We start from the raw sequence: 15,722 nt of genomic DNA on the forward strand, positions 1-15,722 counted from the left end.
CTGTGTCAACATTGGGGCACGCCACGCACTTCCCACATGGTTTGCAACCCCATGGGGATCTTGGCTGTTGTTTCTGTAGCCCAAATAGTGGTCGTTCTTTTGGGACATATAAACTCTTGACCAAAGTATCCCTTAAACTTTTCGATCTTCGCGCAGTGAGAGAGGGCTTCTGTAGCAAGTACTGTCTAAGCACCGGATCCGCCAATAAAACTGGCCAATGTTTTGCCACACTATCAGAAAGTTTACTCCATTGGGAGTTATAGGTTGTCACCAACCTTACCTGATTAGTTGCAGCTCTTTTCACAGATGAATATAGAAGTTGGTGGCGGTCCGTATTTCTAGCACGATTGTACGCTCTTTTTATACTTCTGCGACTGTAACCCCTCTCCAGGAATCTTGTTCTCATTTCCAGTGCACGATTTTCAAAATCCTCCATAGTGGAGCAAATTCTTCTGATCCGAAGAAATTGGTCGTATGGCACTGCATTAATTACATGAGACGGATCAGAAGAGCTAGCATGCAGAACAGCATTAACCGCAGTATCTTTACGAAAGGCATCGGAGATAAGGAGACCATTGGGGTCTCTTTTGACCAAAACATCGAGGAATTCAATCTGCTCATAACTATATTTATATGTTAAATGAATATTTTAATAATTATTCAAAATCTGAAAAAAAGTTTAAAGCTTAGCTGGTGTACCACGCCAGATCAAAAAAATGTCATCGATGTAGCGGGTCCAAAAAATGTCCCGCTCCATCGATGTACCCCGATCCGACGTGAATAGATCCCTCTCCCACAGCCCCAGGAACACATTTGCATACGAGGGCGCACAAGCCGCCCCCATCGCAGTGCCCTGGAGCTGTAGGTAGAGGGAGTCATTAAAAATAAAAAAATTATGAGTTAAAAGGAATTGTAAAAGACTTACCAAAAACTCGATTTCCTCCCTCGAAAAATTGGTGATGGTCAAAAAACTCGAAACCGCCCTCAAGCCATCGTGGTGTCGGATGTTAGTATATAGTGACTCCACGTCACAAGTCACTAAATGCATGTCCTCATCTATATGTACTGAATCTATTTTTTTCAAAAAATCAGACGTGTCTCGAGTGAATGAGGGAATGGCTTCCACCAATGGCTTGAGGAACATGTCTATATATCTCCCGATGCCCTCCGTAAGGCTGCCTATCCCAGAAATAATGGGCCTTCCGGGAGGATTTTTCTGATTTTTATGCACCTTTGGCAATAAATACAACGTTGGTATACGTGGATCCTTTACCAACAGGGTATCCCGTACCTCCACAGTAATGATTCCCCTCTCCTCAGCCCTCCATAGAATTTTGCGTAACTCCTCTTTATATGAGACAAGGGGATTGAAAGTTAATTTTTTGTAACAGACAGAGTCTCTCAACATCCGATATACCTCTGTCTCATATAAACTGGTGGGTCAGATTACCACATTCCAGCCCTTGTCCGCAGGTGTTATTAGGACATCTTTGAGGTTACTCAGGACCTTTATAGATTGATGTTCTTTCTTTGTTAAATTGTCCTGCCAAACTATTGGTGGAATCCCCTCAAGCTCTTTTGTCACCAATTTAATAAAAATATCCACATTCGGACATAAGGACAGGGGAGGACATTTTTTAGATTTCGGGCGGAGTGAGGGTGGTATCTTACCCAAAGATGGATTAATATGCTCTTCCACCAGGTCCTCCAAATCCCTCAATGTAGCTTGTTCCTCAGGCAAAGGAAATAACTTTTGAATCTCTTCACTATGATGCCACTTTATGAACAATAATGATCTCCCGAACACATGCAGGTCCTTAATCACCGTGAAGGTGTCAAGCCGCGTACTAGGTGAAAAAGTTAAACCTTTAGATAAAACCGATAGTTCTTCATTACTAAGCTCATAATTAGATAGGTTAATTACCTTTAATGCATCATTTCTGGAGTTAGGGATCTGCGGACGTTTATTTGTATCCACTTTTTGTTCTTTCTTCCTTTTACTATTCCCAAATCTCGTTTGTATAGAGTATTGGGTTCCGTCAGATCTCCCTCCAGAAGATGCCAAAGATGATACCGAAGAAGTTCTTCTGATATAACTCCCAGAGTTTTTCCTTCTCCATCTATATACAGTGCCTTGTTGGAAATCAGCATTGTCGCGGGACACCTTCTTAGCCTGCACTATTTTTATCTGTGCTTCCCATTCATCTGAATTTTTATCCATACTCAAATTGAAGCTGGACAGAGATTCTGCAGATATCAGTTTTTTCAAATTTCCATAAGACTCATCGATCTCCGACTCCAAACCAGTTACAGATTTTTTATTTAGTTCAATCAATAATTCCATAAACTGAAACGATGATGCAGTACACACTTCCTCCCACTTGGTAATGAAATTTTCATCATGCACTGGAAATGAGGGGAAAACCTGGATCCTTAATCCCCTAGGGATCAATTTCTTTTTCAAATAATTCTCAAGGAACGTTCTATTCCACCATAGCTTGGTACGTTTATATACCAGACGTTTTAACTGTGCTTGCAAATTTTTAACCTCTTCATTACTGTTGGTTGCTGCACTGGTACCTGCACCATCAAAGACCGAAGCAGCTTGTATCTGCCAGGTCGTGTCTCGGTTTCTATAATCCATTGTTTGTCAAAAGACACTCTGTGAAAATACACAGCAAAATACTGTTAACCAATGAGACAAACAAAACCACAGGTTCAATACAAACATTAACCCCTGTGCCTTTCAGGAGATGTTACAACCACAACGGTCCCGTACAAATAAATATATAAACCTATAGAAAATATGCACGAGTCAGACCTCAAAATACAAAAAATACCAAATTTTATTAAGAGACAAAAAAGTAACAAAAGACAGCAATGATGGTGATGTATACCAGTATAAATGACACCATAGATCTGAGGCACGTATTAGTACCAATATCCCTCTTGCCACACATACAAGTATCCCATATACTAACAACTTATTACGCCCAATGGCATGATACATATAGTATTATATCTCTAGTGTGGCATAGTAAAATACGTTTAGCAATAACAAACTACATTACCTCAGATCTGATGGTGCCAGGTCCCCTACGCGCATTTCGGCAGCGTGAGCCTTCTTCCGGGGGAGTGGCATCATCAGATCACTAACCAGATTATATAGTGCTCCCGCCCAATCATATTTAATAAAAATGCTCAGCGTCATGAAGCCACCTCCTTATTGCGGCGCATGCTCCGACCGCCGCCACAAGACCCGAGTCCCTCACGGCGTCATCAGATGCCCACGCCCACACGAAGGCCCGCCCAGGCAATCACGTGAGCGCAGGACCCGATAGAGACGCCAGTGAGCAACGCACAGCCAAGTAGCGAGGGGCGCGCACGCGCACAGAGGCGGCCACACACGGAGCAGAGCGACCATAATAAAACCAGGTAACAATAGCGCTCAATAACTCTGGGAGTTATATCAGAAGAACTTCTTCGGTATCATCTTTGGCATCTTCTGGAGGGAGATCTGACGGAACCCAATACTCTATTCAAACGAGATTTGGGAATAGTAAAAGGAAGAAACAACAAAAAGTGGATACAAATAAACGTCCGCAGATCCCTAACTCCAGAAATGATGCATTAAAGGTAATTAACCTATTTAATTATGAGCTTAGTAATGAAGAACTATCGGTTTTATCTAAAGGTTTAACTTTTTCACCTAGCACGCGGCTTGACACCTTCACGGTGATTAAGGACCTGCATGTGTTCGGGAGATCATTATTGTTCATAAAGTGGCATCATAGTGAAGAGATTCAAAAGTTATTTCCTTTGCCTGAGGAACAAGCTACATTGAGGGATTTGGAGGACCTTGCGGAAGAGCATATTAATCCATCTTTGGGTAAGATACCACCCTCACTCCGCCCGAAATCTAAAAAATTTCCTCACCTGTCCTTATGTCCGAATGTGGATATTTTTATTAAATTGGTGACAAAAGAGCTTGAGGGGATTCCACCAATAGTTTGGCAGGACAATTTAACAAAGAAAGAACATCAATCTATAAAGGTCCCGAGTAACATCAAAGATGTCCTAATAAAACCTGCGGACAAGGGCGGGAATGTGGTAATCTGGCCCACCAGTTTATATGAGACAGAGGTATATCGGATGTTGAGAGACTCTGTCTGTTACAAAAAATTAACTTTCAATCCCCTTGTCTCATATAAAGAGGAGTTACGCAAAATTCTATGGAGGGCTGAGGAGAGGGGAATCATTACTGTGGAGGTAAGGGATACCCTGTTGGTAAAGGATCCACGTATACCAACGTTGTATTTATTGCCAAAGGTGCATAAAAATCAGAAAAATCCTCCCGGAAGGCCCATTATTTCTGGGATAGGCAGCCTTACGGAGGGCAACGGGAGATATATAGACATGTTCCTCAAGCCATTGGTGGAAGCCATTCCCTCATTCACTCGAGACACGTCTGATTTTTTGAAAAAAATAGATTCAGTACATATAGATGAGGACATGCTTTTAGTGACTTGTGATGTGGAGTCACTATATACTAACATCCGACACCATGATGGCTTGAGGGCGGTTTCAAGTTTTTTGACCATGACCAATTTTTCGAGGGAGGAAATCGAATTTTTGGTAAGTCTTTTACAATTCCTTTTAACTCATAATTTTTTTATTTTTAATGAATCCCTCTACCTACAGCTCCAGGGCACTGGGATGGGGGCGGCTTTTGCGCCCTCGTATGCAAATGTGTTCCTGGGGCTGTGGGAGAGGGATCTATTCACGTCAGATCGGGGTACATCGATGGAGCGGGTCATTTTTTGGACCCGTTACATCGATGACATTTTTTTGATCTGGCGTGGTACACCATCTGAGCTTCAAACTTTTTTTCAGATTTTGAATAATAATTATTATAATATTCATTTAACATATAAATATAGTTATGAGCAGATTGAATTCCTCGATGTTTTGGTCAAAAGAGACCCCAATAGTCTCCTTATCTCCGATGCCTTTCGTAAAGATACTGCGGTTAATGCTGTTCTGCATGCTAGCTCTTCTGATCCGTCTCATGTTATATTTCTTCGGATCAGAAGAATTTGCTCCACTATGGAGGATTTTGAAATTCGTGCACTGGAAATGAGAACAAGATTCCTGGAGAGGGGTTACAGTCGCAGAAGTATAAAAAGAGCGTACAATCGTGCTAGAAATACGGACCGCCACCAACTTCTATATTCATCTGTGAAAAGAGCTGCAACTAATCAGGTAAGGTTGGTGACAACCTATAACTCCCAATGGAGTAAACTTTCTGATAGTGTGGCAAAACATTGGCCAGTTTTATTGGCGGATCCGATGCTTAGACAGTACTTGCCACAGAAGCCCTCTCTCTGCGCGAAGATCGAAAAGTTTAAGGGATACTTTGGTCAAGAGTTTATATGTCCCAAAAGAACGACCACTATTTGGGCTACAGAAACAACAGCCAAGATCCCCATGGGGTTGCAAGCCATGTGAGAAGTGCGTGGCATGCCCCAATGTTGACACAGCAACTGAATTTGTATCTTCTGATGGACGAAATTTCAAAATTACACACACAATAACGTGTACGACCACTGCGGTAGTTTATTACGCGTATTGTACATGTATTAAAATCTATATAGGGTTGACAACAAGAGCCCTGAAGATACGAATCAGAGAACATGTGAGAGATATCATTGCTGGGAAGGAGGAAGATAATCTGGACTTATTGAAAAGTGTCCCGAGGCACTTTAAACAATTTCATGCCAGTGATCCTTCGTGTCTGAGGGTAAAAGGGATAGATTGTATCCCTTTAAATCCACGGGGAGGGAATGTGAGTAAAATGTTGGCCCAAAAAGAATCCCGTTGGATTTGGGAACTTCGCACCTTGAAACCTGACGGCTTAAATGAAACTCTGAGCTTTGCACCTTTTCTTTAACATGGTTGCTGTTTTTAAATGTGTGGTTTATTGGATTTTAACCTTTTCTTTTTTATGTTGACTTTAACTGTTTTTGTTATTATATTTTTTTAGTTTCTGCCAAGATTTTTGACCCTTGTGAGTTGTGATCGAAGTCGGACGAAAATGGAAGAATTCTCATATTTTATTCACTTCATAATAAATATGCACTTTTTATATAATATTTGTATATTTTGAGAGTGTTCTCCACTTATTTGTGTACAATATATTTGTTTATTTTGTCAGTATGTCTGTAGTTTTTATGCGCTTTGCACTTTATATAATAACACGTTTATATATATATAGCATATTTATTTGCTATGATATTTATAGAATATATTTGGTGTCAATATATATTAGGATATTGGCATTTTTTGTTATTTTGTTGTAGGTTGCACATTATAATTATGGCACTTTGCACTTTTTATGTGTGTTTCATATGAATTTATTTGTGCATTATGCACGTTTATTGCTGCATTTTTTATGGCACCCATTTTATGTATATATACACCATTGTAATATATGGGATCCGGTTTGTCCGCTGTTCATTTATGATGCTCGGGTTAGAATTTGAATTGAGCGCTATTGTTACCTGGTTTTATTATGGTCGCTCTGCTCCGTGTGTGGCCGCCTCTGTGCGCGTGCGCGCCCCTCGCTACTTGGCTGTGCGTTGATCACTGGCGTCTCTATCGGGTCCTGCGCTTACGTGATTGCCTGGGCGGGCCTTCTTGTGGGCATCTGATGACGCCGTGAGGGACTCGGGTCTTGTGGCGGCGGTCGGAGCATGCGCCGCAATAAGGAGGTGGCTTCATGACGCTGAGCATTTTTATTAAATATGATTGGGCGGGAGCACTATATAATCTGGTTAGTGATCTGATGATGCCACTCCCCCGGAAGAAGGCTCACGCTGCCGAAACGCGCGTAGGGGACCTGGCACCATCAGATCTGAGGTAATGTAGTTTGTTATTGCTAAACGTATTTTACTATGCCACACTAGAGATATAATACTATATGTATCATGCCATTGGGCGTAATAAGTTGTTAGTATATGGGATACTTGTATGTGTGGCAAGAGGGATATTGGTACTAATACGTGCCTCAGATCTATGGTGTCATTTATACTGGTATACATCACCATCATTGCTGTCTTTTGTTACTTTTTTGTCTCTTAATAAAATTTGGTATTTTTTGTATTTTGAGGTCTGACTCGTGCATATTTTCTATAGGTTTATAAATGCCTCTTCACCTGAACCAATAATTCAGAACTAGAGTTCATAATAACGCTCGGTTGTTGGCTGATTGTTTATACATCCCAAAGATCATCGTTGTCAGTGTCTCTCCACAGGCAATGGGTGTTTTGCTGACATTATGAATGCTGTATATGGGGAACGAATAACCACATTTATCAGTTGTGCGGTCCCAATACAGTTTGCAGGGGGCTGTGTAAAAAGGCATTAAACCAGCCCTGACTGACAAATTTTGTCGTTCAGTGCTTGTAATCGGTTCCCATGTCTGCCCTTGTAAATCCAGATTAAGATTATTTGTGGCGACTTTTGTTTCTACTGTAGATTTTTAATGAAATCCAGGAAAAATGTATACTGTAGATACAGCAAAAATGTGAGAATGATGTTAAAAACCAACAAAACTAAACCTGAGACCAATCAAAAAAAATGGGGATAGTGAAATAGACCTTATCAAGTATAAGTATTATATATTATAAGCACTATCCTAATAAATTGTTGGGCAATTTAGTAGTTATATCCATTTTATTGGTATCAATAAGTAGACATATAAACATTCCTTTTTACATACACAAAGGAATTGTGACGGTTGTTGATTCCAATTGCAGGGGACCCGATGTATCTCTGCGATATATAGCTACATGATCACAAATTGGAATCTAACCCACAATTCCAGAAAAGAGAATTGGACACGCGGTCACATGGGCCAACAGTAGTTGCGCACAAATAATGAAAAACATTCACTGCCCCTATAAGACATGTTCAGTAACCAGCAGACAAAACAGATATAACGTATAATTGAATATAGGGACACAAGACTTAGCCACCGGTGGTTAGCGAAAAAGGCTGAAAATACAGCCGTGACCCCTATAAGACAAACTGAAAATGGAATAAATGTGCTGATACAGTTAAATGACTGTGGTACTGTATGAAATAACGCTGCAATGGTGCCAAATAAAAATCATGTTACCAAACCTTCAAAAACACAATGGTGAAATAGAAAAGTGGAACGATCTCACCACTGCAGTTGGAGTCAGGACTGCAGGGTCAGTCAGTGATGGCATCATTATGTATATGTAGGGAGAGGAGACCAACAAGATGTCACCTAAATGAGAGAACATTTGCGATTTACTGTTGTTAAAAGATGTCGATTGGCTACATGCTAGCCTGTGTAGAGCAGCCGACCACATGCACTTAGCAGCATCACTAATATGATCGTTCTGTGTGCTTAGGCTGTCATTGTTCTCGGCAGCATGTGTTCTGTTCACACAAGATGATGTGCTGCAGAGAATGATGATTTCCAAGCACGCTTAAAGCTCATTTCACCTGACAAACAAATATTTTGTTGGGTGATTGGCAGCGTTTTTAAACTGGACAATAATCAGGAACTCTTGTAGCTAATTATTAGCCAGTTAAAATGCACGTTTAGTACATGCATATGTGCTCACAAATAAACAGTAAAAAAGGCATACAATAAACAAGCAATAAACAATATTAGTTATGTAATATTTAGGGTATGAGGCAATTGTAAAAATACAATACAAAAGCAAAATAACATATTCAATATTGCTACTTGTGCACTTTAGCAGATTTGTTGCAGATGATTCCACAGCAAATCTGACATAGAATAAGCTGTAAAAAATGTTCAACGAAATCAGCATGATTTTGTACAGATTTTACTAGTGTATTCTAGCAATAGGAAAAACAATTGATACCCGCTTCTACCTCTTCTACCGAGACATCCCTGTGCCCCCCAGCAGGTCCCTGCACTTCTGACTCCTTATAATGACATGTTGACACGTGTGAATGCTGAGGACTATGACTTGTGTCAGCACCTCACCAGAATGAGTTAGTAATCCAAGACTATGGGACAAGGGAAACCTCGCAAGTGAAGTACTGTAAGTGAAGGGAATGGTAGGTAAAGTACATTTTTTATTTTTATTTTAGACAGTTTTTTACCCCTGCAGTTTTTGCTGTGGATCTGCCAATAATCTCATGCAACACAAGCACTTTGCTGCTTCTGTAATATGCGGCAGAATTGTTTTTTTTGCAATTCTGAAGTAGCTCTTTTTTTGTGGAATTACCTTTACACCCTGTTTAGAGCTAATCCACTCCTTAACATTGCACTTGAACCACTGAGGAGGAAAACTTGTGTATTTATGAAAATAACAGGATCAATAGACATTTATTTCCATTTTTTAATAATTTTTCAAAACATTTTGATTCATTCAGTATCAAGTATGAGCGCCACATGCCGAAGTATACACACTTACACACGTTGCCTACTATCAGTGAGGTTATTAATGGTTGTCTGAGGAATGTTCGGCCGCTGAATGCACTTGGGCATCCAAATCATCAAGATGTGCTGCTGACGGCTGCCTTTGTAGTTGCTTCCCAGATGTGCTCAATGGGTGAAAAGTCTGTAGATGCTGCATGCCATGGCAGTACATTTAAGCCATGCAGGCTGCTCACAACAGCACGAGCCACATGCCGCCTGGTGTTGTCATTTGGATGGAAGCTCCTGTTACAGTTTGAGAATTGAACAAACCAAATTAATCTAATGCTGAGCTGTCAATGTATCTGGAAAGAAGAGTCTAGAGATCATGCTACTGTCCATAATCCCAAGAGTGTGATACTTCCATGTGAAGGCCTTTTCATTGCATTGCCCACATGGCTATGAGACCAATGTTTAGCTATCATTGTGTCCAAGACAAAAGCAGGAGTCATCGCTGAAGAGGATAGACCTTCATTCTAGCCTTTAATGCTCCATTCCAGCCTTCGGACTTCACCTGGAGACCATGTGGGCAACTCCATGAAGAGGCTGTCACGAGGAAACATCACACTGGTCATACTAGTGAGATTATGGTGTGGGGGTGGAATGAATGACATAGCCGTTACTCAAAAGTGTTCCAGGAGCTGTTTTTCAATACAACACGAAGCCACATGTTGCTCGTGCCACTGTGAGCAGCCTGCATGTCTTGATTGTGCTACAATAATCTGCAGTGTCTTTGTAGTTTGTACTTGTCTTATCCAGCACATCTGGGATGTTGTTGGTCTTCAATAGCAAAGAGAGCTGCCAGCAGCGGATAATGATGATTTGCGCACCTAAGTGCATTCATTATGTCAGAACATTACGCAGACAACCATTAATAACCTCATTGATAGCAGCCAAGGCATGTGAGTGCAAATATTCCTCCACGCTCATACTCGATATTGAATAAATCGTATTGTTTTGAAAATTTTATTTCCATATTTTCAGCCTCTGCATATAATTAACATATCTATTGATCTTGTGATTTCTATGATTTTATGACTTTTCCTTCTTGGCGCTGCAGTTTCACTGTTGAGGAGTGTATACTTATGTACAGCATATATTGTATGTGTAATATGTATATGTCTCTGTGTTTTTGCATTAAGGAACAATTTTGCAAAAAGTATTACCCAGTTTCAAAGTTGAGGAGCGGGTACATTAATGACCACAATTGTAATGCTGATAATTACATTTATTTTCCAGGTTGGAAGGTTTGAAATTAATCTCATAAGTCCTGACACCAAATCTGTAGTGCTGGAAAAGAACTTTAAAGATATCTCCTCATGTTCTCAGGTAAGTGTCAGGATGCTACATCCTCTTGTTTAGTTATTCTAGAGAGTGGAGATTTTGTCTGACTTATTGAATAGACATTGCCTTTATGGCTGCATAAAATGAGGCCTGCCCAAGAACTAAACGAAGAACATTCTAGAAAAGATCAAATTTACACTGTGAGCTTGCTTTGCACTATAATGCAGGTGATTAATGAAAATTAAAAGGAAGTTCCCTAATCATTAGTTTGGGGGTTACTGTATATTCAGTGCATTTGCACCCAATTCTTTAAAGATGGTCTGTCACTAGAACAGCCATCCCCATCTAATTACAGCACTGCGGCAGGTTAATTAAAGAGGATGTCTGGTCTTCTCATAGAGATCTACAGACATCTGAATCCTGCCAGTGGTTGTGGGCGATGTGCCTGGGTTCTCTCAATACAGGAGAATTCAGAGGAACCAAGCATGTCTAGTCAGCACGTGATCGTATGTACTGTATGTAAGTTGCATGCTTGTAGTTACGTGATCTCCTGTTCTCACCAGCAATGAATCCTGACAGCATTCGCAACATATACTGTCCAAGTTCAATAGTTTGTAATCTTAGGCTATGTGCACACGGTGCAGATTTTGATGAATTTCCGCAGTGTTTTTGGACGCTCGGAATTGCATCAAATCCGCAGTGTAGTGCACAAGCAATGTTAGTCAATGGGAAATTGACAATTGGTGTGCACATTCTGCGGGGAAAAAACGCGCGGATTTGCAGTGTTTTATTTTCCGCAGCTTGTCAATTCTTTTTGCGGATCTGCAGCGTTTCTGCACCAATTGACTACCATTGTGTCAAGCAAAACCGCGGGTTTAAAAAGATCTGCAGTTTTGCTGCTGAGTTGGGCGCAAGTAATGCTGCAGATAGGGAGGAGGAAGTGTGTGGGCGGAGACTGTGTGTGGGCAGAGACTGTGTGTGGGCGGAGACTGTGTGTGCGGAGAAGATTGCTTGTCTGTGTGCGGGTGTTTCTGTGTATCTGTGTGTGTGTGTGTAGGCAGGCATCGTCCAATGGGACTACTAGTCCCATCCGGCTATGCCAGCTACAGTGACAGCTAGCTGGATGATGGAACAGCAGTAGTCCCATCATCCGGCTACTGTGTAAAAAAAAAAAAAAACAACACACACACATATACACATACAGTACATACAACATGCAGTATATACTCATCATACACTTAGTTCCCAAAGCCCTTGATCACCTGTAAAAAAAAAAAAAAAAAATAATAAACCAACAGTATACCCCCTGATCCGATGTAATCCATTTAATAACGAGTGTCCCTTGATGATCTCCCGTGGAGAGCTGTCACATCATTAGATGTGACTGGCTCTCCAAGGGCTCCGGTGATACAATGACGGCAGGTAATCCTCCGCACTGTATTCCTCCACCGAGTTCAGCAGAGTGAGTTCACACTATCACTTGCGGCACCGCTGCGTGGGAAAATTCTCACACAGCAATGCCGTAAAGTGAGAGACTGAACTCATTGAACCCTCAGTGATATGACTGCAGGGCCATTGTCTCCTGTCAGTGTGTCAGTGGAGGCCTCAAAGAGCGGTCACATCTCCTGATGTGACAGCTCTATAGGGTAGATAGTCATGGAAAACTCGTTGTTAAATGAGTAATAATGAACCCAGACACACTACAATGATGATAAACAATCAAGGGAGGTGCAAAGGCCAGTAGTAAAATGAATCATATGACAAAGAAGAGGAAAGCACTACTGTAAGGCATGCACACTACACCAAAAATCATAAAATATAATAATAATTTTTATTGGCACACAATAGCAAAAAGAGAAGCATAAAACATAAGTAAAACATATCAGGAAAACCACTCACAATCCCCTACAATGAATACATTCACCAAGTGTAATAAATATAACGATCACATGACCCCGAGGTAATATAAACCCATAGTATATGTAATGTCCAATGCACCCAGGAAAATCAATAGTTCGAACCATGAAGGTTGGACTATGCCTGGTAACCCTGAAAAGAAATCAGATCAGGGTATGACCCCTAAATGTTGGAAATCCAGCATAAGGCACCCTTGCAATAAGGGTTGTAAACAAAAAGCAACCCAAACCTGGGCTGTGATAACAAGGCTGTGAGTGACAGTGAACTCAAAGGAGCTAATGGTGGTGACCCATGGTGAGTAAGTCACAGCAGAGAAAAGTGTCCAAAAGGCCCAATATAGCAAGGAAAACACTCACAGCAATGAAGCCAGGAAAAAAGTAGACCAGGCAGGAGCGTCCAAACAGTTGGGGGTGTGAGTGGAGGACCCCAGAGTGGCCACTCACCATGGGTCACCACCATTAGCTCCTTTGAGTTCAAGTGGCGGCAGCAGTGCCGGGTATTGAGGTGCGAGACTTGTGCGAGTTTCTCACAAGTGTGACCCCCGGCCTAACACAGAGTATGTATGTATGTGTGTGTGTGTGTCTTTGTCTTTATTTAACTGTTTATGTACCATTTTATTATGTTTATTACTAAACATCAGGCTTGGAATTATCTATCTATCTATCTATCTATCTATCTATCTATCTATCTATCTATCGATCTATCTATATCTGTGTTTGTAAACATTATTCTTCAATGGAGTATGTAAATGAAAAGGTTGAACAAGAAATTACAAGAAATGACATCACAATTCTTTTTTTTGTTAAATAATAGATCTTTATTTATCCTACAAAAATGCATACAAATCTGCATGAAAAAAAAAACCGCATGAAAATCCGCAGCAAAAACGCACAAAAAACGCCTAAAAATGCATCAAATCCATGTGGATTTTTACCTGCGTTTTCTGCCAAGAGATGCAGAATCTGCACAGAAAATTACACAGGCAAATCTGCAACGTGTTCAGTGAACACTGTTCACATATCCTTGTAGAGTGACTGCAGATTTTTATCAGAAGACCAGACAACCCCTTTAAACAATATTCAGTGCTTATTTGAATGTTTCTAGACTTCCTTTGTTTTTGGCTCAACTCTGAGGTGGACTGTCAGCACAATGAAGTGTCAGGTTACACCTCTTATTTTACTCTATAGAGGGTGACGAGGAGCGAGGAGCAGAGTCAGAAAACAGGCAGAGGGAGAAACAGAAAGATTGTGCTGAGCTCTCTATCAAGTCTTTTACCTCACCACAGAGCTGAATTCACATCTCCACTGTTCGGTAGTGATACATACCGTAGTTTCCTCCAGGCTACTTCTTCTTCTGTTCATGTGCTACATACAGAATGAAAAGAAGGAATCCACGTCTACATACAGGATAATAGTCAGTTGAAAATTAAGAGAATAAACCTGCTGAGGAGAAAACTGGTGAAAATACAGGATAGAAGTCATATTATGGGAAGAAATAGTGTTATCCTTCATGTTCACACACAGGACAGCTTATTCTGAAAAATGACTTGAAAGTACAGTTACCCTTTAAATGAATGTGTTGCGTGATATTTGCAGTTCACATGGCTCTTGTCCAGTTCCTGACGCAATTTAATTTGACATAAATGACATTTAACAAAACTCCAGTCTTACCCCATTCATTGGCTTGTAAATGTTTTCTTGATGTTTAGATGTTTCCTGGAAGTCAGTGCTTCAAGTACCGACTTGTCTGTGAGATTGTTGTCGACGTGTGCTTATACGCAGCAGCTTACAAAAACTTAACCTTCTAAAATGTAACCTTTATTATTAATTAAAAAAAAAGAAACCTCAGATACACACTATAATAAGTAACTATATCCATAGGCAAAATGTTCCAATAATAAAATTATGCCCTGAGGGTATAGAAAGTTTCTCCCTAGATAGCCAAAGAGTAGAGGACTACATATCCGTGGAGGTTGGCACCCTACAATTAACGCAATGGTACCCCCGCTCAGCGATGGCTGACCTTATTAGGTCCTATTGTTTGCTAACCATGGATACTACTATTATATTAGGATAATACAGAGACCTAAAAATCTCAAACCAGAGCATTAATTATTATGTAAGCACTTATTATGTGGAGCTCATACGCGATGAACCAAACAAATATAATGGGCACAAGAATAATGAATTCACTCATCTGCATCTCTCGCTGTAGGTAGCCTCAGCGCGTTTCCCCTCGTTTATAAGGTTCTTCAGGAGGCTCTAGGAAAGTGTGGCATCACAAAAGTGACATCCATGATGTACTGCGGCCAGGTTTCCATTCTCCCAGTGGTATCCATAATTCCATTTAAATATAGTTATATACTGTACAATACAAGACAATGGAATGTCTGAAAAAAAATGCCAACGTTTCCTGGCGTGTCTTCCTTTTGCTAACTTGGTAGGTTCACCGGCCTGAAAAAAAACATTGTATGCAAATGGCCATAATTGACGCACCGCTTCAAACACTGACATATTCACAGCACATGTTTTTAGTCTGGCCTATTATTGCTTATTCCAATAACCCAACATATGCCATTTATTGTTTCGTTACCCTTTTGTGTGACAAAGGGCTCTGGCAGGAAAGGATTTTCCCAAAATAATTTCTTTTATTCCGCATGCTTGCCAAAGTAAATACTAAGTCACATAACGTTGAATTTTGAAAAATTGGATCCGTCGCAGATTGTGAAAAACTGATGTGACAGATCCTTTTTTTGCCGGATCCGACTAGCTGATCCAGCTAATTGGTTCCTTAAAAAAACGAGCATGCTCAGTTAAAAAACAACAAATTCCGTCACTGGATTCCGTCATTTGACGGACCCGGCGCAATAGGCTTCCATTCCAGCAAGCGACGGGTCTGTCACTGTCCGTTTTTTCAACGGACACAAAAAACCTTACTATGTTCGTTTTCTCTGGCTGCCGGATAAACAGTTTTCGATGGATCCGGAAAAAACGGATGAGACATGAGGCCATCCGTCGTTAATACAAGTCTATGAGAA

The 15,722-nt window shown here is 40.7% G+C and overlaps 1 protein-coding gene across 2 annotated transcripts in view; it reads left to right on the forward strand.

Annotated features, from left to right (window-relative positions):
* Window positions 1-15,722, forward strand: part of TBC1D4 (TBC1 domain family member 4) — a 208,737-nt gene that overhangs the window by 109,211 nt on the left and 83,804 nt on the right. For both annotated transcript variants that reach the window (XM_077297240.1, XM_077297242.1), the window contains one exon: window positions 10,724-10,813. In XM_077297240.1, the coding sequence (XP_077153355.1) occupies window positions 10,724-10,813 (90 nt within the window). The remainder of the gene's footprint in view (window positions 1-10,723; window positions 10,814-15,722) is intronic.

This window comes from Ranitomeya variabilis, chromosome 3, assembly GCF_051348905.1.
Source record: "Ranitomeya variabilis isolate aRanVar5 chromosome 3, aRanVar5.hap1, whole genome shotgun sequence".
NCBI lineage: Eukaryota > Metazoa > Chordata > Amphibia > Anura > Dendrobatidae > Ranitomeya > Ranitomeya variabilis.